The 24,560-nt window shown below is 38.8% G+C and overlaps 1 protein-coding gene, 1 long non-coding RNA gene and 3 pseudogenes across 2 annotated transcripts; 4 read left to right on the forward strand and 1 right to left on the reverse strand.

Annotated features, from left to right (window-relative positions):
- Nucleotides 1-8,949: 8,949 nt before the first annotated feature.
- LOC147292995 (uncharacterized) lies at nt 8,950-10,235 on the reverse strand. Its single transcript, XR_015120769.1, has 3 exons — nt 10,021-10,235; nt 9,831-9,899; nt 8,950-9,462 (listed from the first exon to the last, which is right to left on the reverse strand). It is a non-coding gene; the product is annotated as an uncharacterized LOC147292995 (long non-coding RNA).
- A 2,462-nt stretch (nt 10,236-12,697) lies between these two features.
- Nucleotides 12,698-14,126, forward strand: LOC147292996 (uncharacterized; annotated as a pseudogene).
- A 207-nt stretch (nt 14,127-14,333) lies between these two features.
- LOC147292997 (uncharacterized) lies at nt 14,334-15,867 on the forward strand (annotated as a pseudogene).
- Nucleotides 15,868-19,938: 4,071 nt separating this feature from the next.
- LOC147292998 (uncharacterized) lies at nt 19,939-21,609 on the forward strand (annotated as a pseudogene).
- A 284-nt stretch (nt 21,610-21,893) lies between these two features.
- On the forward strand, nt 21,894-23,212 carry LOC147292999 (uncharacterized). Its single transcript, XM_086232339.1, has 2 exons — nt 21,894-22,015; nt 22,098-23,212. The coding sequence occupies exons 1-2, from the start codon at nt 21,967-21,969 to the stop codon at nt 23,210-23,212; spliced, it is 1,164 nt and encodes a 387-aa protein (XP_086088465.1). The 5' UTR covers nt 21,894-21,966.
- Nucleotides 23,213-24,560: the final 1,348 nt, after the last annotated feature.

The raw sequence follows: 24,560 nt of genomic DNA on the forward strand, positions 1-24,560 counted from the left end.
CCGGAAATGGCCGAAACTGGCCGGAGAAGACGATCGGTCTTGTAGCTTCGATTCGCCGCCGTGGGAGGTCATCGGAGCATGGGGTAACCACAAGGAGACTCGCCGTGGCCTGGGGAAGAGAACCCAGGTGGTGAGAGGTCGCGACGTCGCCGGGAAAACGAGATCGCCGATGAGGAGTGGTTCGACTGTTCTACGTCGTTTCTTCGTCGTGGGTGATCGGCCGGAAAAACGAAGGCCACTGGGAGAAAGAGAGGAGAGAGGCGAACAGCATGGGCCAAACACCCAGCCCAGCTGCCGCCGGACGCGCCGCCACGCGCCGGTGACAGGGGCGGCGAGGGTGAAGGGCGAGAGAGAAACAGAGGCGTGGGGAGAGAGAGAGAGAAAGAGAAAATGAGGAGAGAGAAAACTGATTTTTGGGTTTTAAAACCCCCTTTCATAAAAATTACAAGTGTGCCACTCACTTCACATGCCCGTAACTTTCAAACTGTAAATCCGATTGACGCGTGCCGCGTGTCTACGAACTCGTGCACTTAAGACCTTTCCAACGTGCCCAAAGTCAAAGACGAAAGTCCGTTAGTTTTAAAAGTCAACTTTTTGTCACGCCCAATTTAACACAAAATTTAAAAACTAACCCAAAACCTTTTTAAATTCCAAATAAATTCTCAAAATCCTTAAAATAATTATCAAAACATTTAAAATAATTATCTGAAAAATACGGGGTCTCACACATGTGTCATTCGCTCGATCTTCCCCACATGTGTGTCGTGTGTCATCCATGCCACCTTCCAATTCGGTTTTTTTACTACTGCGAATTAGCTTTTCTATATTTATTACTTACAACAATACACTTTTTGCACCTGAATTTTTGGATTGATCTCATTTCACCACCTAAAAGCTAATTGTGTCACTTTATTACTTGAATTTAAAATTTATTGCAATGTGTAGTCTCCATCCGATTTCGTTAAAACATAAGGGTATTTTAGTCTTTTCAAGTCAATTTTATATTTTTAGAAAAAAAGAAATTTAGCAACCCCACCCACTGGCGGCAACAACCCATCATGGACAATCCCTTGCCCCGACCATCTAAGGTTGTCATAATGGAAGGGGCTTGGTAATGGAAGGGGCTTGTATGGTTAGGATCATGGAACAAATATTTTAACAAATAATTTTACAATGTTTTTAAGCTCTTAATTAGATTAGTGACATCCAAGGGCTGAAAATGGCTGAGGTAGCTTCCATATTTCCATGGAAATGACATAACATTCAAAAAATATATATATATAATTTTAATTTTCAAAAAATTATAATCAAGCAAATAGAAAGACAGAGTCTCCATTATTCTTTCTCAACGCCAAGATCTAGGATTTGTTTTTTAGCAGAATCAAAGCATCTTCATTACTCTTTCATCATTGCAAGGTGTTGTCTCATCTTAATGACCCATACACAAGAAACCAAGATAAAAAAAGGTTTTAAACAGAGTTCATGAATTTAAATGTTTGGTAGAGATACAATAGTACTCCAAAATACATTGGATAATCATTGTACACAATTAGTGGAGATAAATTGAAAATCATTACATTAGAATAGTCAAAAATAAATTAAATATCTAAACCACAAGTGGTATCCCATCAACCTTAACACTTTCAGGCCCGTTTGATTTGTGGAATTGATTTTCTGGAAAATCATTTACTATGCCTTTTCTAGGGGAAAGGAGATGTAAGATTCTCATTTCCCCCGTTTGGTAATGTTGGGAAAGTAAAATAATAATTCCCTTGTTTGGTTTGTGCAGGAATAAGAAATAAATTTTTTTCTAATTTTCCAATTATACCCTTATTTATTAAACAAAAGCAATATTTTTTTTAATTAATTTAATAAAATATCAGGATTAGTTTAGTGCACAAAATAAGCAATAAATGTTTTTCCAAGAGGGGAGAAAAGAAAACCCAAGCTCCAGCAAGGGTTTCATTTCCGCCCAATAAGGGAAATCATTTCCCTTGGGCCAGAAAATGATTTCCCTTTTCATGTACTTACCAAACATGGGAATGAAATTGATTTCTCATTCCTAAGCCTTCAAAACTTCAACCAAACGGCCCTCAATGACCATTGTCCTAAGAGAGTAAGCCTACAATCAGAACTTATGAAATAACAGGAGTATCCAGAAAATCTTTGAGAAAATATTGAAAGCAGGGAAAGAAAGTGAGAGGGACGAAAAAATTCTATTTCATTAAGATTGAATATGATTTTATGAAACGCCTCAAACCTCGAGCCATGAAAATACTGAACATCAAACTGTTAAATCTGCTTTCTCTTACTTTTGAGCCATACACAACAACATAAGTAATTATAATTTTGTCAAAAACCTTTTAAACAAACCACTAAGTAAAAACAATTAAAAAAAATTTCTCTGGGTCCCACTGCCTCGTCTTCTCCCCACTACTTCCTCAGCCTGCTTTACCTGCAAAACAACTACACCCACACTGCACCATATCCATGGTGCACCGAGTCAATCAATCAAACAAATAACCCGGTAAGCTCACTAGAGCTCGTATAAGTGAAATGATGAAATAATTATCCTCAAATTGCATATTTGATAATGATCCACAATATAATAATAATAATCACTCCACCATTCTGGCCAATCAATTTCCAAATCAACTATTAACCTTAACCTCAATCATTCACATCCTCATTAATAACTTCAAAACACAACTATATGCCTATACCATTTCTCTAACTGATTCACGGTAATCAAATCCACTCATCATATTCCAAAATCTTTCGACAAATTATCAACATTCTCATCCTCAAGATTCAAGCCTAAACTTAACCATATCCTAGCAAACACTGCAGACAAGCAACCAAACAAACAAACAGACTATCTAGTTTCACTCACATCGCTCTTTGAGATCCTCCCAGCTTTAAAACTTATTTCAAAAATCTCCTTTCAAAAACCATTTTTAAATCCCTTTAACCGTAGATCAAGCTCTGAACTGAATTTATCCTTGGAAACTGATATCTCGAAACACTTATTCTTATAATTCACATCATTCTCGTACCTGTACTATAGACAATTTCCTGGCCACAATCCCGCGCTCGGGCAGGCTCAAATCCTAGCCATAATCTCGCACATAGAGGTCATTCCGAACGAGCAGACTCGTATCCTGGCCACAATCTCGTACGGAGGGGTCTCTCCGTACAAGCAGGCTTATATCCTAGCCACAATCTCATACGGAGGGGTCTCTCCGTACGAGCAGGCTCGTATCCTAGCCACAATCTCGTACGGAGGGGTCTCTCCGCACAAGCAGGCTCATATCCTAGCCACAATCTCATACGGGGGGGTCTCTCCGTACAAGCAGGCTCGTATCCTAGCCACAATCTCGTACGGAGGGGTCTCTCCGTACAAGCAGGCTCATATCCTAGCCACAATCTCATACGGAGGGGTCTCTCCGTACGAGCAGGCTCGTATCCTAGCCACAATCTCGTACGGAGGGGTCTTTCCGTACAAGCAGGCTCACATCCTAGCCACAATCTCATACGGAGGGGTCTCTCCGTACGAGCAGGCTCGTATCCTAGCCACAATCTCGTACGGAGGGGTCTCTCCGTACAAGCAGGCTCACATCCTAGCCACAATCTCATACGGAGGGGTCTCTCCGTACGAGCAGGCTCATATCCTAGCCACAATCTCATACGGAGGGGTCTCTCCGTACGAGCAGGCTCGTATCCTAGCCACAATCTCGTACGGAGGGGTCTCTCCGTACAACAGGCTCATATCCTAGCCACAATCTCATACGGAGGGGTCTCTCCGTACGAGCAGGCTCGTATCCTAGCCACAATCTCGTACGGAGGGGTCTCTCCGTACGAGCAGGCTCATCCAATCCGTACTCGCATTTCCAACTCACAACATTTTTCCCAAAATTTCTCTGAACTCTGCCGAATCCTTCCGAATTTGATCCCCGCTTATAAACCATCACTTGTCTGTCGCTCGAAACATACTGACTTTTCCTCAATAATTAGTTTGATCATTTGTATGTAATAACTGCCTAATCATCAATCATTAACCTCGACTATAAATAATCCTTCTCTAATTTGGTGACTCTCCTCTAAGCAACGCTATAATTCCCAATTAATTCCTTCGCCTCAAATCCTCGTCAATTCATTCTCCTAATTCAAATCCTACCCTTCACAGTGGCATTGCTCGGATACCAAATCCGGCAGCATAACGGCATCGGGAATGATATTTCCTGAATCCGTATACCTGTTAAGACCAGACAACCAATATTTAAATATTCAGGTTTCACAATTTGGCCGTTCAATGACCGAAATGGGCGGTAACCACCACGCACGGTGGCTGCCCAGCCTCAAATTACACACAATACTCACCAACACGTAAACAGACCCTAGGGTTGGCCTCTAAGAGTCCTGGGAAGGCTGATTAACAAGAAAAACCACCTAACTCGCCGCCACAAGTGGCGGAGCCGTCGGTGGCAGCGGCGGCACAAACATAGAAATATCCAAATTCAACTCCAAACAATCCTAATTATATAATAGAACCTTCAATTGTACGTAAACATCACAAATTTGAGTCCGATTTCAAGATATTCAAAATAGACCTAAACCTTAAAATCGAATTTCTAAAATCTCAAAATTTAACATCAACACCTTAGGGGAAAGATTACCCGTACCTAGAGGATCGATTTTGTCAACTGGATCGAGGGCCAAATCTCGCCGGAAAAGCTCGAACTGGCTGGAGAAGCCGCCGGCCTGAAATTGCTCGATCTGCCACCGTGAGGGGTCGTCGGAGCTAGGGGAGGACGTGGCTGGACTCGCCGGGGCCTGGGGAAGAGAACCCAGGTGGTCCGGCGTCCCGTCGTCGCCGGAAAAAGGAGATCGCCGACGAGGGCCTCTCTCGGTCTTCGCGTCGATCCGTCGCGATGGTGGCTTAGGTTGGTGATCGACGGCCAGAGGGAGGAAGGGGGAGGGACGGCGAGGCTGGTGGGCCGAAAACCCAGCCCATCCGCCGCCGGACGCGCCGCCACGCGCCGGTGGCAGATCGGCGAGAGTGAGGGAGGGAGAGACACACGGGAGAGGGAGAGGGTCGGGGAGAGAGGAGAGAGCCTCCGATAAAAATCTGGTTTTTGGGTTTTAAAACCCACTTTTGTAAAATTTACAAGTTTGCCCTTTACTTCAAATGCCCGTAACTTCCAAACCATAACTCCGATTGACGCGTGCCGCGTGTCTACGAACTCGTGAACTCGAGACCTTTCCAACGTGCCCAAAGTCAAAGATGAAAGTTCATTAGTTTTAAAAGTCAACTTTGGGTCAGGTCGTTACAATCTTCCCCCCTTACAAAAATTTCGTCCTCGAAATTTAGCATATATCGTAACAGACAAGCGATGCCCAAACTCGTACCTCCTATCGACCTCGCTGATCCCTCTATTGACCACGTGCCCACGTGATTTGTTTAAGTCTCACCATGCTTCCGCTGCGCCACTCTGATTGACCCTCTGATCTCTTATTAATAAACTTACTCAACCTTCCAACTTCTCTAACTTCAAACCTCATACTAAGTCTCAAACTTCCAACTTTCCTGAACTTGCTGAGAAGCAGAGAGACGATGGCAGTGCAGGAGACATTTCTCAAAACTTTCTCAACTGATTTCCTCAAACTTTCTGTAACATCACCATTCCTCACCCGGGCAGTGTGGGATCACTCACTTCTCCTCACCTGGTAGCTCGCCACTGCCTCGCGCAGCCGCCCACTCAGGGTCTTGGTCCCTGGGTCTTGCAATCCACACACTTCCGGCCGGGTCTTGCTCTGATACCATTTGAAACGCCTCAAACCTCGAGCCATGAAAATACTGAACATCAAACTGTTAAATCTGCTTTCTCTTACTTTTGAGCCATACACAACAACATAAGTAATTATAATTTTGTCAAAAACCTTTTAAACAAACCACTAAGTAAAAACAATTAAAAAAAATTTCTCTGGGTCCCACTGCCTCGTCTTCTCCCCACTACTTCCTCAGCCTGCTTTACCTGCAAAACAACTACACCCACACTGCACCATATCCATGGTGCACCGAGTCAATCAATCAAACAAATAACCCGGTAAGCTCACTAGAGCTCGTATAAGTGAAATGATGAAATAATTATCCTCAAATTGCATATTTGATAATGATCCACAATATAATAATAATAATCACTCCACCATTCTGGCCAATCAATTTCCAAATCAACTATTAACCTTAACCTCAATCATTCACATCCTCATTAATAACTTCAAAACACAACTATATGCCTATACCATTTCTCTAACTGATTCACGGTAATCAAATCCACTCATCATATTCCAAAATCTTTCGACAAATTATCAACATTCTCATCCTCAAGATTCAAGCCTAAACTTAACCATATCCTAGCAAACACTGCAGACAAGCAACCAAACAAACAAACAGACTATCTAGTTTCACTCACATCGCTCTTTGAGATCCTCCCAGCTTTAAAACTTCTTTCAAAAATCTCCTTTCAAAAACCATTTTTAAATCCCTTTAACCGTAGATCAAGCTCTGAACTGAATTTATCCTTGGAAACTGATATCTCGAAACACTTATTCTTATAATTCACATCATTCTCGTACCTGTACTATAGACAATGTCCTGGCCACAATCCCGCGCTCGGGCAGGCTCAAATCCTAGCCATAATCTCGCACATAGAGGTCATTCCGAACGAGCAGACTCGTATCCTGGCCACAATCTCGTACGGAGGGGTCTCTCCGTACAAGCAGGCTCATATCCTAGCCACAATCTCATACGGAGGGGTCTCTCCGTACAAGCAGGCTCGTATCCTAGCCACAATCTCGTACGGAGGGGTCTCTCCGCACAAGCAGGCTCATATCCTAGCCACAATCTCATACGGGGGGGTCTCTCCGTACAAGCAGGCTCGTATCCTATCCACAATCTCGTACGGAGGGGTCTCTCCGTACAAGCAGGCTCATATCCTAGCCACAATCTCATACGGAGGGGTCTCTCCGTACGAGCAGGCTCGTATCCTAGCCACAATCTCGTACGGAGGGGTCTTTCCGTACAAGCAGGCTCACATCCTAGCCACAATCTCATACGGAGGGGTCTCTCCGTACGAGCAGGCTCGTATCCTAGCCACAATCTCGTACGGAGGGGTCTCTCCGTACAAGCAGGCTCACATCCTAGCCACAATCTCATACGGAGGGGTCTCTCCGTACGAGCAGGCTCATATCCTAGCCACAATCTCATACGGAGGGGTCTCTCCGTACGAGTAGGCTCGTATCCTAGCCACAATCTCGTACGGAGGGGTCTCTCCGTACGAGCAGGCTCATATCCTAGCCACAATCTCATACGGAGGGGTCTCTCCGTACGAGCAGGCTCGTATCCTAGCCACAATCTCGTACGGAGGGGTCTCTCCGTACGAGCAGGCTCATCCAATCCGTACTCGCATTTCCAACTCACAACATTTTTCCCAAAATTTCTCTGAACTCTGCCGAATCCTTCCGAATTTGATCCCCGCTTATAAACCATCACTTGTCTGTCGCTCGAAACATACTGACTTTTCCTCAATAATTAGTTTGATCATTTGTATGTAATAACTGCCTAATCATCAATCATTAACCTCGACTATAAATAATCCTTCTCTAATTTGGTGACTCTCCTCTAAGCAACGCTATAATTCCCAATTAATTCCTTCGCCTCAAATCCTCGTCAATTCATTCTCCTAATTCAAATCCTACCCTTCACAGTGGCATTGCTCGGATACCAAATCCGGCAGCATAACAGCATCGGGAATGATATTTCCTGAATCCGTATACCTGTTAAGACCAGACAACCAATATTTAAATATTCAGGTTTCACAATTTGGCCGTTCAATGACCGAAATGGGCGGTAACCACCACGCACGGTGGCTGCCCAGCCTCAAATTACACACAATACTCACCAACACGTAAACAGACCCTAGGGTTGGCCTCTAAGAGTCCTGGGAAGGCTGATTAACAAGAAAAACCACCTAACTCGCCGCCACAAGTGGCGGAGCCGTCGGTGGCAGCGGCGGCACAAACATAGAAATATCCAAATTCAACTCCAAACAATCCTAATTATATAATAGAACCTTCAATTGTACGTAAACATCACAAATTTGAGTCCGATTTCAAGATATTCAAAATAGACCTAAACCTTAAAATCGAATTTCTAAAATCTCAAAATTTAACATCAACACCTTAGGGGAAAGATTACCCGTACCTAGAGGATCGATTTTGTCAACTGGATCGAGGGCCAAATCTCGCCGGAAAAGCTCGAACTGGCCGGAGAAGCCGCCGGCCTGAAATTGCTCAATCTGCCACCGTGAGGGGTCGTCGGAGCTAGGGGAGGACGTGGCTGGACTCGCCGGGGCCTGGGGAAGAGAACCCAGGTGGTCCGGCGTCCCGTCGTCGCCGGAAAAAGGAGATCGCCGACGAGGGCCTCTCTCGGTCTTCGCATCGATCCGTCGCGATGGTGGCTTAGGTTGGTGATCGATGGCCAGAGGGAGGAAGGGGGAGGGACGGCGAGGCTGGTGGGCCGAAAACCCAGCCCATCCGCCGCCGGACGCGCCGCCACGCGCCGGTGGCAGATCGGCGAGAGTGAGGGAGGGAGAGACACACGGGAGAGGGAGAGGGTCGGGGAGAGAGGAGAGAGCCTCCGATAAAAATCTGGTTTTTGGGTTTTAAAACCCACTTTTGTAAAATTTACAAGTTTGCCCTTTACTTCAAATGCCCGTAACTTCCAAACCATAACTCCGATTGACGCGTGCCGCGTGTCTACGAACTCGTGAACTCGAGACCTTTCCAACGTGCCCAAAGTCAAAGATGAAAGTTCATTAGTTTTAAAAGTCAACTTTGGGTCAGGTCGTTACATTTTACACACTAATACACTTAGAACCATGCCTTATATATATAAGCTACATCAGAAATCGTATTAGGGGACTATTTAACAGAATACATCAGAACCCTCCAATCCTAACAGTTCATCTACAGACCAACACTGACAATGGCCTATACTCATATACTAACAGTATGAGCCTCAACATTTCATACAAGCATAAGACAATGATGTTATTGTCAACTTCTAGACATATATACCAAGCCATTACAAGAGCCCAAAATTCCCTCATACTCGATTGTTACCACGGGGGGATCGAGCTCTCTCGTTGCAAGAACTCCATTATTATAGTCTATGGGGAGGAGAGGTCTAGCTGAGACAAACAGTTTGAAGGTGTTGCTACTGTTGGTGGCCATGATTGCATGGTTTAGGTGCTTTGAAACGGATTGAGGGTTGGAGATTAGAACAAGCCAAGACTTGTATACACAGCGAAATCTTACTATAAATTTCACTGGTAGCCTGAAGAGTATATCCGCAATGAGAGCTTTAGTGATGTATGAGCTGCATTTTGTTGACCCAGCCATCTACAAAAATCACACAGTGAAATAAGTTAAATAACCAAGAAATGAGCAAAGCAACAAACAGAAACACAACCAAGTAACTACAACAATACACCAATACAGCGAAGATGTATACTTTCTTCAACTCTAGAGTTGATTTGCCATAAGAAACCTAAAAAATCTTTAATTAGGGGTCAGAAAACAAACTTTTCAAAATAAGAAAAACTAACAGATCAAATAAAAAATAAAAAGAAAAACAAACCCCATAGAAAAATAAAAATAAAACCAAATTTGAAATATGAGACATATTTTAATAGATTTGGTAGATTTCTTATTTATGTATTCATGTGTGTGTGTGTGTGTGAGAGAGAGAGAGAGAGAGAGAGAGAGACCTACAAGATCCAGCACCATTTTTAAGTGAACATGGAGCTTGTCTTCTCTCCAGGAAAACTCGTTTTCGCCTTACAACATACAACAAATCAATATATATTAAAATTGACAAAAAATATATAAACTAATGTCTATATGTGAGAGTGAGTAATAGATCCAGCGACTAAATAATGTAAAAGAGATACTATATACCTCTGGTAAATCATTGCTCCGATCTGATCTTAATTGAGGACCTTGAGGTCCTTCATAAGCATCATCTTCATCTTCATCTTGACTTTCTGCAGCTACCCCGAAATACAGCCTAATAATCCCCCCAATTACCATCTCATCGATCTATCTCCTTAATCGAAGCTTAATCCCCAAATATACTCTTAATCGTATCAAAGCTTAATCCCAAAATACACTCTTAAGAGATTTTTGTATGTGCAAAAATCACCTAAGTCTTGGGTCAATTTATAGATAGGATGGAGGCTAGGGTTCTAGAAGGAGGCCAAAAGGATTTGGTTTTGGATAAGTTCCTATCTGGTCCAGGTTCATCCTCTTGTATCTATTTGGCAAGTGTACAAATATATGTTTCTTTTTCTGTTGCTTATTGTTTGGTAAGTGAATTAAATGTGTAACTCCTATTTGAATACCATAAAATATAAATAGTGAAAAATAAGGAACAAGAAAAAAAATTATTAAACTTGTAAATGGTTATAATGATTATATATATATTTTTTATGTTTAGTACTTTATTTCTCTCTCTAAAACTTGTAAATATTTATATATGAAATATAAGTTTCTCAATTAAAATTATGACTCCTACTAGAAATCAGATAGTTCGACAAAAGAAAGTAAAACTTTGAGAGATGCAAATGCATTTCACAACAACAATAACTAATATTCTCACAATGTCTGTATTTGTGAAATTCATGTTCATATATAAATTTAAAATATAAATAAAAAAGATAAGTTGAAACAAATTTGGAAAATTTTAAAAAAAGTTAAGGAAACTAAAAGTGCTTAGTCGAAGTACGTTCATGGACGGATTGAGTACGTGCATGGACGGAGTTCGTACATGGATGGACAGAGTACGTGCATGGACGAAGTATGTATTAGAAATAAATATTTTATGGTCTTAATACGCACCATTGTTTGCTTGATTCATTATCCTATCAAATGTTGATTGTTGTTTTCTTAAAATACCTTTTTGCTCCATTAACTTATCTCTACGAGTGAATAAGATTTTCAACACTCATAACATGTAGTTTTATTTTTTAAAAGAACATAATATATATATGTAATTAAGCTTTATTTTACGTGATATTTGTTTCGACTTTGAAAGTTCAAAATTTAATTTTGTACTGGTGGTTGTACATTGATTTTACCAAAAAATATATGTCTAAACACTCCTTAATAGTGCAATTTTGATAAAAATAAAAAAATCATTGCTCCTCCCATTTCTTTTACTTGTCCACACATGCATAAGTTTAACTTCTGAACAATTCGATCTATTTTTTAAGATAAGTTTAAAAAAAAAATTATTTAAGGGAAGGAGGATTCGAATTTGAGACCTCTCCAAGCTAATATTGATAAAATTTCTGTTAAGTCTACAAACCATTGTTTCAAAAAAATAAAAAAATTCTACACTCCAAAACTATAATTGTTTTGAGATTTTTTCGAAAATAAAAGTATTTTTCATTGTCTTTGTAAATATGCAGCATTGCTCTTTGTAAATTCTTTTAATGAATGGTGGTTCTCACTATGCACTCCTTTTTTATTTGTCGCCAGCCGGCCACTATTTATCCTTTTGGTGTTGGAGCCCGATAACTTGTTCATAGTTTCATGAAATGTAGTGTTAGCTCTCAAATGGGACAAATCCCTTAGTACTCTGTTTTCATAAACTCACCAAGTATAACTAAGAAAATATGAGATAAGAAGTTTAAGGAGAAAAAAAAAAAAGTTTTGTTCTCTATTGCAACGTACATAAATCAAAATTTCATGAGTGACAGATTGAGGAGAAAAAGCGTTTGTCACACAATGAGCATAAGAATGAAGGCAATTTTCTACTATATATATATATATATATATATATTGAAAAAAGAAAAACTAACTTTCTCAAAAAGTAGAGCATATATGGAAAAGAAAATAGGCATACTACAAAGCCATTTTTGCTCTAGAAAGAATAATTTCACATCGATATAAATCATCAAAGATAGATATTTGATTTTTATGTATTGAATATGATTTTGTTTGTTATTGGCTTAATTTGATGAGAAATTTGTTCTAGGTGAATTTATTTTGGCTCGATAATAATTGGGTATTTTTCTAGGGTTTGGTCAATATATATTCATGCATGGGTTGTGTTAAATTCTCTTGGTTTGTGATTGAACATGTTCTTATTGCATCATTTATGGTTAAGGTGCATTGGGTTTACTCTGATTGGATATGAGGTTTGTTTATTGATTTTGTAAATTATTTGTTTGTGGGTTTTGACTGCTATAGTTGAATATTAGTACGTTTAAACACTAGTCTACTTTGGATTCCACCCCAAAAAAAAAAAAAAAACACTAGCTAGTCTACTCCAGAAAATATCAAAAAGATCAATGATCAATGGTGGGTTTATTTGATTCCACCCCGAAAAAAAAAAAACACTAGCCATACATAAAATATTCTTTGTTATGTTTTTATGCTTACTTTATTTGATTGATCGATCAATGATGTTATATATATTTTACTAGGTACATACTATGTGTAGTTGCTTATTGAGTTGTTGTTGTTGTTTTGGTTTGATCTTACTAAGTTGTCTCACCCTTTTGCTTATGAATGTCAAATTTAAGTCAATGAATTTTAGTTTTATTATATTATTTTCTATGAATTATTAATTATGGATCAAAGAAAGATTTTTTTGATATTATTGTTGAAGATGTGGCATTTAGAGATAATGTGTGCTTACACGATCCTTGTGCTTATGATGTGCAAATTGAGAAGAAATTAGAGACTTATTGAAAGACGTGACCTTAATAATCACTCTTTTGTTAGATGTGAGACTTAGTTACATTATCTAAACAGTATATTGGACAATAATGTAGTGTGTGTGAGTGAACTAAGAATGGATTTAAGGACGTTTGGTTTATCATGTGAGTTGCTTTGCACTGATGGAAAGTTAAAGAATGATGGTTTGGTGACTATGGAAGAGCAATTGTGTATATTCTTACATGTACTTGTGCATCATGTTAAGAATCGTACTATTAGAAGTAGATTTGTTTGATTGGGAGAGACCATTAGTAGGTACTTCAACTCTGTGCTACAAGAAGTTATAAGATTACAAGGTAGGCTATTGAGAATGTCGGAACTTGTGGGTAAGAACTGCACAGATCATAGATGGAGATGGTTTAAGGTATGTTCATTATGTATATATTGCAAATTTGTAGAAACTCTAATGAGTGTTTTTTCTTCATTTTGTATGGTCTGAAATTTTTAAACTTAATGAAAGTTAACGATTTTTTTTTTTTTAGAATTGCTTGGGAGCATTAGATGGAACTTACATTAAGGTTCGTGTGCCTAAAAGTGACAAACCAAGATATCGAACTAAGAAAGGTGAAATTGCAACAAATGTATTGGTTGTTTGCTCACGTGACATGCAGTTTATATTTCTATCGCCTAATTGGAAGGGATCTGAATCCGACTCTAGAGTTCTTCATGATGCCATAACTAGGCTGAATGAGTTTAAAGTTCCAATTGGTAAGGTCATCAGTCAGTGTCCACTTTATGTGCACTTTTGATTTTATATGTATATATAAACACTTATAGGAATTGTTAAATTTTTGCCATTAGGTAATTATTACCCTATGGATGGTGGTTATACAAATGGTGAGGAATTTCTTGCACCATATAGAGAAAGAAGGTATCATCTATCCGAATGGACATAAAGAAATACACCTACAAATCATCAAGAATATTTTAATATGAAGCATGCAAAAACAAGAAATGTAATAGAACGTTCTTTTGGGTTGTTGAAAGCTAGGTAGGGCATATTAAGGAGTCTATCTTTTTATCCTATAAAGACACAATGTCGGATAATTATGGCTTGTTGTCTTTTATATAATCTCATTAAGAGGGAGATGTCTATTGATCCAATGAAGCATAAAGTGAATGAAATTCAAGAGGTAGAACATATAGTAGAAGATGATATGATTAGCATCGTTAGAGCATCCGATCAATGAACTACATGGAGGAATGACTTGGCCTTGCAAACGTATAATGAGTGGAAAGGAACTAGGAATAACTACCCAACTCATGTGATTTATGTTTGAGTACTAAGGATGCTTATTTGCTTATATGATTGTGATTATGATTTGAGACATCTACATTCAAACTTAACTATTTATTAGTTTTCTGTAGTAGTAAGCTTATTTGCAAATGTATATGGGCTGCTTCATTTAGGAATGGAAAGTGGTTTATCATTATGTACTATTTGCTTTTGGTCTTATATGCATGCATATGTCCTGCTTCTTTTAGGAATGGATAGTAGTTATACCAATCAAAACTTTGAGCACGGGAAGAAAAACACTAGGCGGTCATGGTCCAAATTTGAGGAAGATGCATTGCTGATAGTGCTTGAAGAATTTGTGACTACAAGCCATTGTTGTGAAACTGGTAGTTTCAAATTTGGTACTTTGGTCCAAATGGAGAAGGTTTTGAATACCCGTTGTCTTGATGCTAACATAAAAGCAAGTCCACACATTGAATCAAAGTTGAAGAAGTGGAAAAAACAGTATAGTATAATTTATGACATGATAAACACAAGTGGATTTGCATGAAATGATCGATGTGAAAAAATGTATTGAAGTTGACAGTAATGAAGCGTAGGATCCTTATGTGCAGGTACTACTTGTCAATGAACATATTACTTTTATTTCTTTGATACATATGTCTTGCTTTTGACCAACCATATTACTTTTGCCAATGAACATATTACTATTCTTGATCTTGCTCAGTTTTTTGTTTTTATAATTATATATATTGATTTTAGCTCCAAAGAATAATCTGATGACTACTAGTTGTGTCTATAATTTTACATATTAGGGATTGAGAATACAATAGTATTGGATTTATTGAAATTTAAACAATGATATGAACCCCATAATCTAAAGAATCACGCATGCATCTGAATCCAATCTTATTAAACTCGAAGTCATTGAATATTGAAATAAAGTATTGGCCGGTTTTAATATTAATATAATGACTAAATAATGGAATGATAATCAGATTGGTGGTTGCTATGTTGGAGTTTGATACTGTATGGAGTGCAGGGTCCTATAGGGTAGGGAACAAACTAAGTACCATTTTAGAATTGGGTTCTTAAAACTAGACTCACATGGTCACCATCAAAAGCACCACTATGTGAGGAGAAAAAGAATGTAAAAATTGGGTCCCTTTGTTTATAATTTGTACTTCAGATCAAAATGGCCGATATAGAGTCATTTCTTTTTATTGGGCTATGTTCAATAGCATTTAACATTGTTACTTTTGTTTCTTTTATCTTACCACCATAAGGATGCAGCTGAATGGAGGAACAAATCATGTCCAATATTTGACAGATTTGCTAATATCTTTAGAAAAGACCGTGTTAATTGAAAAGGAGCTGAAGTCCCTAATGGGATGATGTTAGAGCAAGACAATAATGAAGTTGATGCTAGTGAAAGTGATGCATCTCCTATGTCAATAAACAAGGAAGGCAGCCAATCTATGGTCAGTCAAAACAAGAGGAAAAGAGGAGGCTCAAGTGATTAAGATAAGATTGTGATTGCACTGGAAAAATTGTTTGAAATATTTGGAAAAAGAATGCAATTGGTGATTGATGCTATCTTAAAAGGTAATGAAGATCGATATGATATTGCCAAAGAACTCAATGACATAGGGTTTTTTACTCTGAATCAAATTGCAGCGTTAAAAATCATTTTGGATTAGCCACAAACTATATCTTTGTTCAAGTCACTTAATACTAAAACAAAAAAAGTTTTTGTTGACCAATTGCTTAGTAACAATGCTTGAGAGATATGCCTTACATTGCTGCATGCCACATTTTGGATGAACTTGCTGCCTTATATTTTGGTTTAAGGCCATTATATATGCCATCAAGTTTAATGGTAAAAATGTATCTGTTTGTTTTGATTAGAGTTGGCATTAGGAAGGTGGCATATAACATGGATGAATATGATTTTGTGAAGTTAGTCTGCTATATGGCATGCGGCATGTGGCATGTGGCATTTGAAATCTAGTCTATATGGCCTATATTTTGAAGCTAGTTTGATTAATCAGTGTTGGAGGAAAAAATCACCATAACACGTGACAATTTTCTATTTGCTGAAAATAAAGGAAACTCAATCAAATGAGGAAATAAATTCATAATTAATTAGATGTTTAAAATAAATAATTAAGAATGATTATGATTTTTTATACTTATTATAGAAATAATAACGGAAATTAATTGGGCGATTTATTGAGGGAAAAACATGGGAAATAACTCCTCACATTATCACCAAAGTCAATAGGTCAAGATATTTATGGGAGAAAATTTCATGATTTCCACCATTAATTCCACGATTTCTGAAAGGTAAGAGTAAATGACAAAATCCGGGAATTAATGAGGAGAGTCTCTACAAGACCCATGGAAATTGTCGATAAGAGGTATGTGAAAAAATCATTATTTTCCAATATATGAATTTCTTTTTTCTGACTTTAGCATTAGAGAGTTTTTTGTAGGAAATCTCTCACCCTTTGGTGAGGAATTGAAGCTTTGACGAGACAATTAGGAAATTTCATCCACTCAATCAGTTTCACATCAGACGTTTATGCGATAATCTTTATTATTGTTAACCTAATTTCTCTTTGAGAAATTTTGGATTCAACAGTTGGCGCCGTCTGTGTGAAAAATATTTCCTTAATCAAACAAAATCGCAAAAAACAATGACTGGAGCTGATTATCTTGAAGAGATCGATCTGAGCTCGATCCAAGATTCGGCATTTATGATCATAAAAAAAAAAAAGAATGGGTAAGGGAACCAAAAAAGCCCAAGAGATTGCTCAACGGGCAATAGAGAAAACATCTGAACAGCGCGAGGAACCTTACCCAAAGGCAGACAAGTGTCAAGCATCATCCTCATAAGGCAATCTCGAGCCTAATGCACACGATGACCTCGTTGAGATCGAGGGCCTGAACGCCTCTCATTCATCGAAGAAACAACAAGATGTTGACTATGCAGCAGCTAAGACTCCCGCCGAACTCGCTCTCGAGGCAACAAAGAGCATCTGCAAGTCTCCTTTCACAGATGATATCTTGGAAGCCCAAAAGCCCAAGCGTTTTCAGCAACCCAAGTTCAAGTTATTCGAGGGAACAATCGACCCTCTTGAGCATATATACCATTATCAACAACAACTTATCTTGGAAGCGGACAACGAAGCTTTAATGTGCAGGGTTTTCCATTCAAGCCTCATGGGACCGGCTCTGACCTGGTTCTGACAACTCAAACCAAGAAGGTACAAGGTGCGACTCAATTCGAACAAATGCGTCTTTAGAGTATCTTTAGGATAGTTCCTCAGGCAAATTGAAATCGATGAGGAATTGAACTCAACCCTATCAAAGTCGAAGCCCTAAGAAACATGCATGAACCTAAAACACAAAGAGACGTACAAGTGCTAACTGGGAGAATTGCCGCACTCAGTCGTTTCATCTCAAGACTCACTGATAGATGCAAATCCTTCTTCCAGGCAATCAAAGCTAAGAAAAGTGAGGTATAGAGGCAAGAGCATAAAGAAGCCTTCGAGAAGCTCAAGGAATACATGGCCACCCCCATCGGTTTTGGGAGTCCCGAAACCCAAAGAATCTCTATACTTATACTTGGCAGTATCAGAAATAGCCGTTAGCAGAGCTCTCTTCAGGGATGAAAACTCTCGACAACAACCCTTTGTTCTATGTCAGCAAGAGTCTAGTCGGCGCCGAGACGAGGTACAACACTTCCGAGAAAATAATCCTCTCCTTGATCACAGCGAAAAGGAAGTTAAGACACTACTTCGAAGCTCATCCAATTGTGGCACTGACCAATCAACCCATCAGGGCAATCTTGACCAACTCAGATGTATCAAAAAGAATGACCAAATGGAAAATTGAATTAGAAGAGTTTGACATTCAATACAAACCATGCACTTCCCTCAAAGGCCAAGTGGTGGTAAATTTCCTCATCGAAAATGAACCACCTTGGGAGCTATATGTGGATAGATCCTCAAATATACAGGAAGCAGGAGCCGGAATAATTCTTCGAACACCCAACAGACTCGAGTTAGAATACGGTATTCGTTTGGATTTTCTTGCCTCCAATAACGTAGTTGAGTATGAAGCCCTCATTAATGGACTTCAAATTGCAAAGTTAATTCGAGCTCGAAATTTCCAAGTATTCAGCGATTCTCAACTCATGATCAATCAAGTTAATAGAGAATACTCAACCAAGGATGATATAATGGGAGCCAGGGGTTTAAATTTCGTTTTTAAGGGGTTCCGAAATTTTAACACGTATTTGAAAAAATTTCGAAATATTTCGCCGAAATATTCGAAATTTCGCCGAAATTTCGGGCGAAATTTCGAATACCCTTAAATGCAAAATTTTCTGAATTTGAGAGAAATTTCGTGGAAATTTAAGGAAATTTCCACGAAATTTCCCAGCTAACCCAGGCTACCCAGCACAGCAGCTAACCCGTAACGTAACCCAGAGGACACAAGGCACACAACCATCATATTCTCACAATCTCACCTTCTCGATCTGCAGCGCCGCCGCTGGCCTGTGTCGATCTGCAACGCCGTCTCCGCCGCTCGCCTCTCGATCTGCACACCCTTCTCGGACTGGACTGAAGGCCGAAGTCATCGATCTCTCTCTCTCTCTCTCTCTTCTCTCTCTGACTGCTCGCCTCTCGCTGCCGGCCGTTTGTGTTCTCGGACTGCTCTGTCTCCGGCCACCTTCGGCCTGGCCACCTCGAAGCCACGCCGAGTCTCCGACCTCTCTCTCTCTCTTAAATCTGAACCCCGAAATCAGTGGGTATTTGGGTTGATGTGTTAGTGTGTTACTGAACTTACTGTAAGTCTGTAAGTAATATACTAATATTTAAGTTACAATTTTACAAAGTTACTTAAGTAGTTAAGTTTGGGCCGTTTGGCCGATCAGAATTATTTTTGGGTTGATTTATTTTTGGGATCAGATTCATCAAAATTATTTTTGGGGTGAATTAACGGGCTTAAGTTAAAAATAAACATTTAATAAACATTAATTAGTAAAGGGATCAGAATTATTAAAGGGATTAGAATTATTTTTGGGTTGATTTATTTAAGTAGTTAAGTTTGGCCGATCATAATTATTTAAGTAGTTAAACCTATTAATATTTAAGGATCAGAATTAATTGTATGATTTTGGGTTGATTTATATAAGATAAATTATATTGATATTGGGTTGATTTATATAGATTTAGAATTAATTGTATGATTTTGGGTTGATTTTGTTTTGTATAATTTGTATGATTTTGGGTTAATTTTGAATCTTTAATCGTATAATTTTGGAATTGATTGTATAATTTTAGGTTGATTTTGATTTGTATGATTTGTGTAATTTGTATGATATATAAATATTGATATGGAACTATGGAAGTTGAAAGTGGTGATATGATATGGAATTGGAATTGGTATGATTTGTTAATAATTAATATGGAATTTGTATGATTTGTTAATACTTAATAGTAATAATCTAATATGTATCATGTATGGAATTCCCGAATTGGTAATGTAGAATTAGTGAAATTAATATGGAGTTGGTAATAAATTAATAATTAATATGAAATTAGTAATATGGAAATGAAATTGGTGATATGATATGAAATTACAAATTAGTAATATGGAATTGCCAATTGGTAATATCAATATGATATGAAATTACTAATTAGTAATAAGTTAATGACTAATATGATATTAATTTCTTGGTGATATACTGATATGATATTAATATAGAATTTAACTCTCTTGTTAATTGTTATTGTTCTTGTGTTACTGTGTATGTCTTTTTGTTATTAGGAATTTAGAATTCAATGGCCAGTGGAGGGAGATCACGTGATTCAGCTTGGGATCATGCCGATCCACTACCGGGTGGCAGACAAGGTTCAATATGTGGCCTTGTAATGAAGGGTGCTGGAGTGACACGCTTGAAATACCACCTTAGTGGTATTGATCCTGGACACAATGTGCAGCGATGCAATAGTGTCCCACCAGAAGTGAAACAGTTTATCATTGCAGGGATGCAACACAAACAACACCAAAAAAGCAAAAAAATACAAAGGATGGAAGAGCTCAGAGAAGAGCATCGAGGAAAAAGTCAGATTGAGCCGAGTGATGATGATGAGGATGATGATGATGAGGATCATAATGATGATATGGGGCCTCAAGAGCGAAGAGAATTTCGGGCTGCACTTCGAGCCTCTAGAGCAGCAGAATGGGAGAGGGAACACTTACATAAAGTCCCAAACATGGGACAAGGTTCTGGGTCTAGTAGTGGTGCACAGATGCGAAGAGGATCAAGCATGAGGGAATCACGACCAACACCTCCAGTAGCACCAAGCTTGTACAAGGCAGCTCAAGCACGCCAAAAGAGTGTTAAAAATCTCTTTTCCGGAGGGTCAATCAAAGATGGGATGCAACGCTTGATGAGCAAGTTCTTCATATATGAAAATGTTCCTCCTTCAAAAGCAGCATCTCATCATTTCAAAAATTTGGTGATAGGATGTCAACAGGCAGGAGTAGGAGTGGAACCTCCAACACCCTATCAGATACGCACCGGATTTTTGGATCAGGAGTTTCAAGAAATGCAAGAGCATGTAAACAAATTGAAGGCCGAGTGGGCAACTTATGGTTGCACAATCATGTGCGATGGTTGGACAGGTCCAACCAAACTGTCTATCATAAACTTCATGGCCTACTCAAGAGGGAAGTCGGTATTCCTTAAGTCCGTTGATTCTTCAGATTGCATAAAGGATCATAAATATATTTATGGGCTACTGAAGGATGTAATCACGGAGGTTGGAGAGGAGAATGTTGTTCAAGTTGTGACCGACAATGGTTCCGCATTTGTCAAAGCAGGTAAGAAGTTAATGAACAAATACAATGTGTACTGGACGTCGTGTGCAGCACATTGCATTGATCTAATGTTTGAAGAGATGGGGAAGAAAGAGCAGGTTGCTAATGTGATTAAAAAAGCCAGAATGATCACGAATTATATTTACAACCATAACTGGTTGTTGGCAAAGATGCGAGAGATCATGAAGGGAGATATTGTTCGTCCTGGTGCCACCCGATTTGCTACAAACTATATTGCATTGGATAGTTTGTATGGTAAGATGATGGGGCTGAAGCAATTGTTCACCAGTGATGATTGGGGTCGTAGCAATTTTCGGCGTTCAGATGCAGGCATCACGGTTGAAAATATAGTTCTTGATCACTCTTTTTGGCAACAGGTGCATAAGGTGTGCGGTCTGTTTGAACCTCTCTACGTAGTTTTACGTATTGTCGACACAGAAGTGTATCCTACAATGGGATCAATTTATTAGTTGATGCGTGTCGTCAAGGAAGAGCTAGAAAAAAAACAAGGTGCACGGTGGGTAATAAAAATCATCAACGATCGATGGTTTAAAACGTTACAACACGATTTGCACGCAGCAGGTAACCCAATAATTTATTTGTTATTTTGGTTCTGCATTTTTTTTTAATTGATTTAGCTTTCAATTAATGAACTAAATTACTAATTATATATTTCTATATTTACTTGATGCATGATTGCAGCATATTATTTGAATCCTCGCTATCAATATAGACCTGGCGTTAGAGATGATGGTGAACTTATTCGGGCTGTGCACAAAGTATTCTCCAAATTGGATCCCCATTCACCAGAAGTTGGCCAATTTGGAAATGAGGTAAAAATAATTTGTCATAAGGCCCATAAGAATCCTTACGAAAAATATTAATACTTTATAGAATTTGATTGTCTTAAATTATTTATTTGATTGATATTGTATAATTTGTATTGTATTTGTATCTAGTTAACATATTTTAAAGATGCCCGGAAAATGTTCGGAGAGCGAGCTGCAAAGGCCTCTAGATCACGAATGTCTCTTAGTGAGTATACATCTTACTTGTATTAGTTAGATTAACTTAATTATTTATTTTTATAGTTACACAAACAAATTTTTCATTTCAGGTGAATGGTGGATCATGTATGGGAGTGATGCGCCTACTGTGAGGAAGTTAGCCATCAAAGTTTTATCACAAACGGCGTCATCATCAGCTTGTGAAAGAAACTGGAGCACTTTCGCACTCATACACACCAAACAACGAAACAGGCTCTCATATAGTAGGTTAGAAAAAATGGTATATTGCTACTATAATATGAGGCTTGCACTTCGAGACAAGAAAGCAGAGGAGGATCGCGTTGATGAATATGATCCGCTGGATATATATGATGCTGCTATAGGGGATGATGATGTGGAGGAAAACCAGCTTTATCAGTGGATTAGGCCCCTCCATTTAGATGATGATGCAGGCAATCCAGACCCTGATATTGCAGCTCAAGCACATCAGGAAGGTATCAATGTGGACAGAGTTCTAAATGAGGAGGTGAGCCCTACTACAAGTTTGAATGAACTTATGCAACCAAGGTCGACACATCGTACTGAGCCAGTTCCCACTAATCCTTCTCGATCAGGCAACTCTAGCACAAGATCGGGCACTCCTACCAACAGTGGAGGTAGAGGTAGTGGTGGTGGTAGAGGTAGTGGTGGTGGTGGAAATGAAGATGTCACTGGACATTCTCAAGAGTATATGAGCCCATTTTTTGTCGAAGTACACTACACACATGCAACACAAGATGAGGATCATGGGAGTAGGCGTGCCGGACCAGGAATTGGTGCCATAGGAAAAGACTATAGTCGCAGACAAAGAGGTCATGAGAGTTTGGCACAAGAAGAAGAGGATTCATTATCCACCACTTTTGGCTCTATGGGGGTAGGAAGTGACAATTACAATTATGGGCAAAACCCTCCAATATTCTACCCACCACATCTGCCTTACTTGGTTGAGTCTGATAGTAACTCATTGGCACAACAAGAGACAAACTCTTCAAATGAGTATGCTTATGGGCAAATTCAACCACCACAGGTTCCTGATCCATATGGTTGGCATGTTGGCAATTACATGCAAAATTATGCTGGAGAAGTATCTTGGGATGATTATTCTTCACATTACACCTACTCTGGACATGATGATACTGAAGACAGCGGAAATTTTGAACCTCCTAGAAACTCTATGTGGTATTGATTACTTTTGTAATTTATGTGGCAATATTATAGTAAAAATAAAATTGAGGTGTTATTGAAGTAATTATTAATTAGTGAAGCATTTTTTTAACAGTATTTGCCTCCAGCGCGCATTATATTCATCACATATCACATGAAACCTACCATATAATTTAGTTTTTTTCAATGTTTTTTATCAATGTAGTAGATAATATGTTAAATAAACATATTGTGAAGTTTCATTCAAAAATTTCCGTATTTTGATAATAATTTCTATCGTTTCCGTCGAATTTTTGTCGAAATTTAAAAATCTTCGAAATTTCCGTCGAAATTTTCATCGAAATTTCCATCGAAATTTCCTTGAAACCCGAAATTTTATTCCTTGATGGGAGCAGACCAAAAATTGGTAAGACAGCTCGCTGGTCATTTCGAAAGCATCACTTGCAACCAAATTCCTCGAGAGCAAAATGGCAACGCCAACCGATTAGCTAACTCGGCCTCTTTAGACTCAAAATGCGTCCACTCAATAACGGTCGAGCAACTCATTTTTCCAAGCATTGCTGAAAGTTTGGAAACAATGGAAATTGTGCAACTCAAGGATAATTGGATGAAACCGATTATCAAATATTTGACCAATGGAACTACTTCCGAAGATCCCGCCGAGGCGCAAATATTAGTTCGATAATAGTGTTGAGATCTGACGAGTGAAGGGTAGTAGAAGGCAGAGTTAGCCGTTTGTAAGTCCCAGGGAGTAACTCAGTTTCAGAAATTATACACTTTTATTTTCTAATCTCTACTATGGCCAATCTCTTTAGAAATTTGTCCAGATCGTCTGAAGCTAGTACCTCAGGGAAGATGAAGCTGAATAATACCAAAGAAATAGTCTTTGCTGACTATGAAAAGCAGCTCCAGAACTGGTCCATATACCAACCTTTCCTACTAAGGAAATATACAAAAAAGACACCTTCGACTGGAGGACAAACTATGTCATCAAAACAACAGAAAGGACAGTGCCTATCTCCAATGCTCAAGACAACTTCCAGTTGTTGACACCAAGTATGCTAAATCAGCATATTTCTAAAAAATTCAAATATCTACACATAGGTGTAGTCCAAGTTGCGGTAAAACCTTTGGTAAGAACAGGTTTGAATACCTCTGTCTTGGTCTGTGTAAGAGATCAAAGGCAAAACAAGTTTTCTGATTCTCTACTTGGAGTAGTTGAATCCTCACTAAGTGAAGGTCCTATATTTTTTAATTGTTTTCCTAATTTTTCAGTATCCTTAATTGACAAAGGGGTCCTAAAGGCCTTAACCTTGAATATCAAGTCTCATGGATTTGATATGATTCCAGGATCTGAAAACATGGCCATT

This window comes from Dryas octopetala, chromosome 2 (genome assembly GCF_963921425.1).
Source record: "Dryas octopetala chromosome 2, drDryOcto1.1, whole genome shotgun sequence".
Taxonomy (NCBI): Eukaryota; Viridiplantae; Streptophyta; class Magnoliopsida; order Rosales; family Rosaceae; genus Dryas; species Dryas octopetala.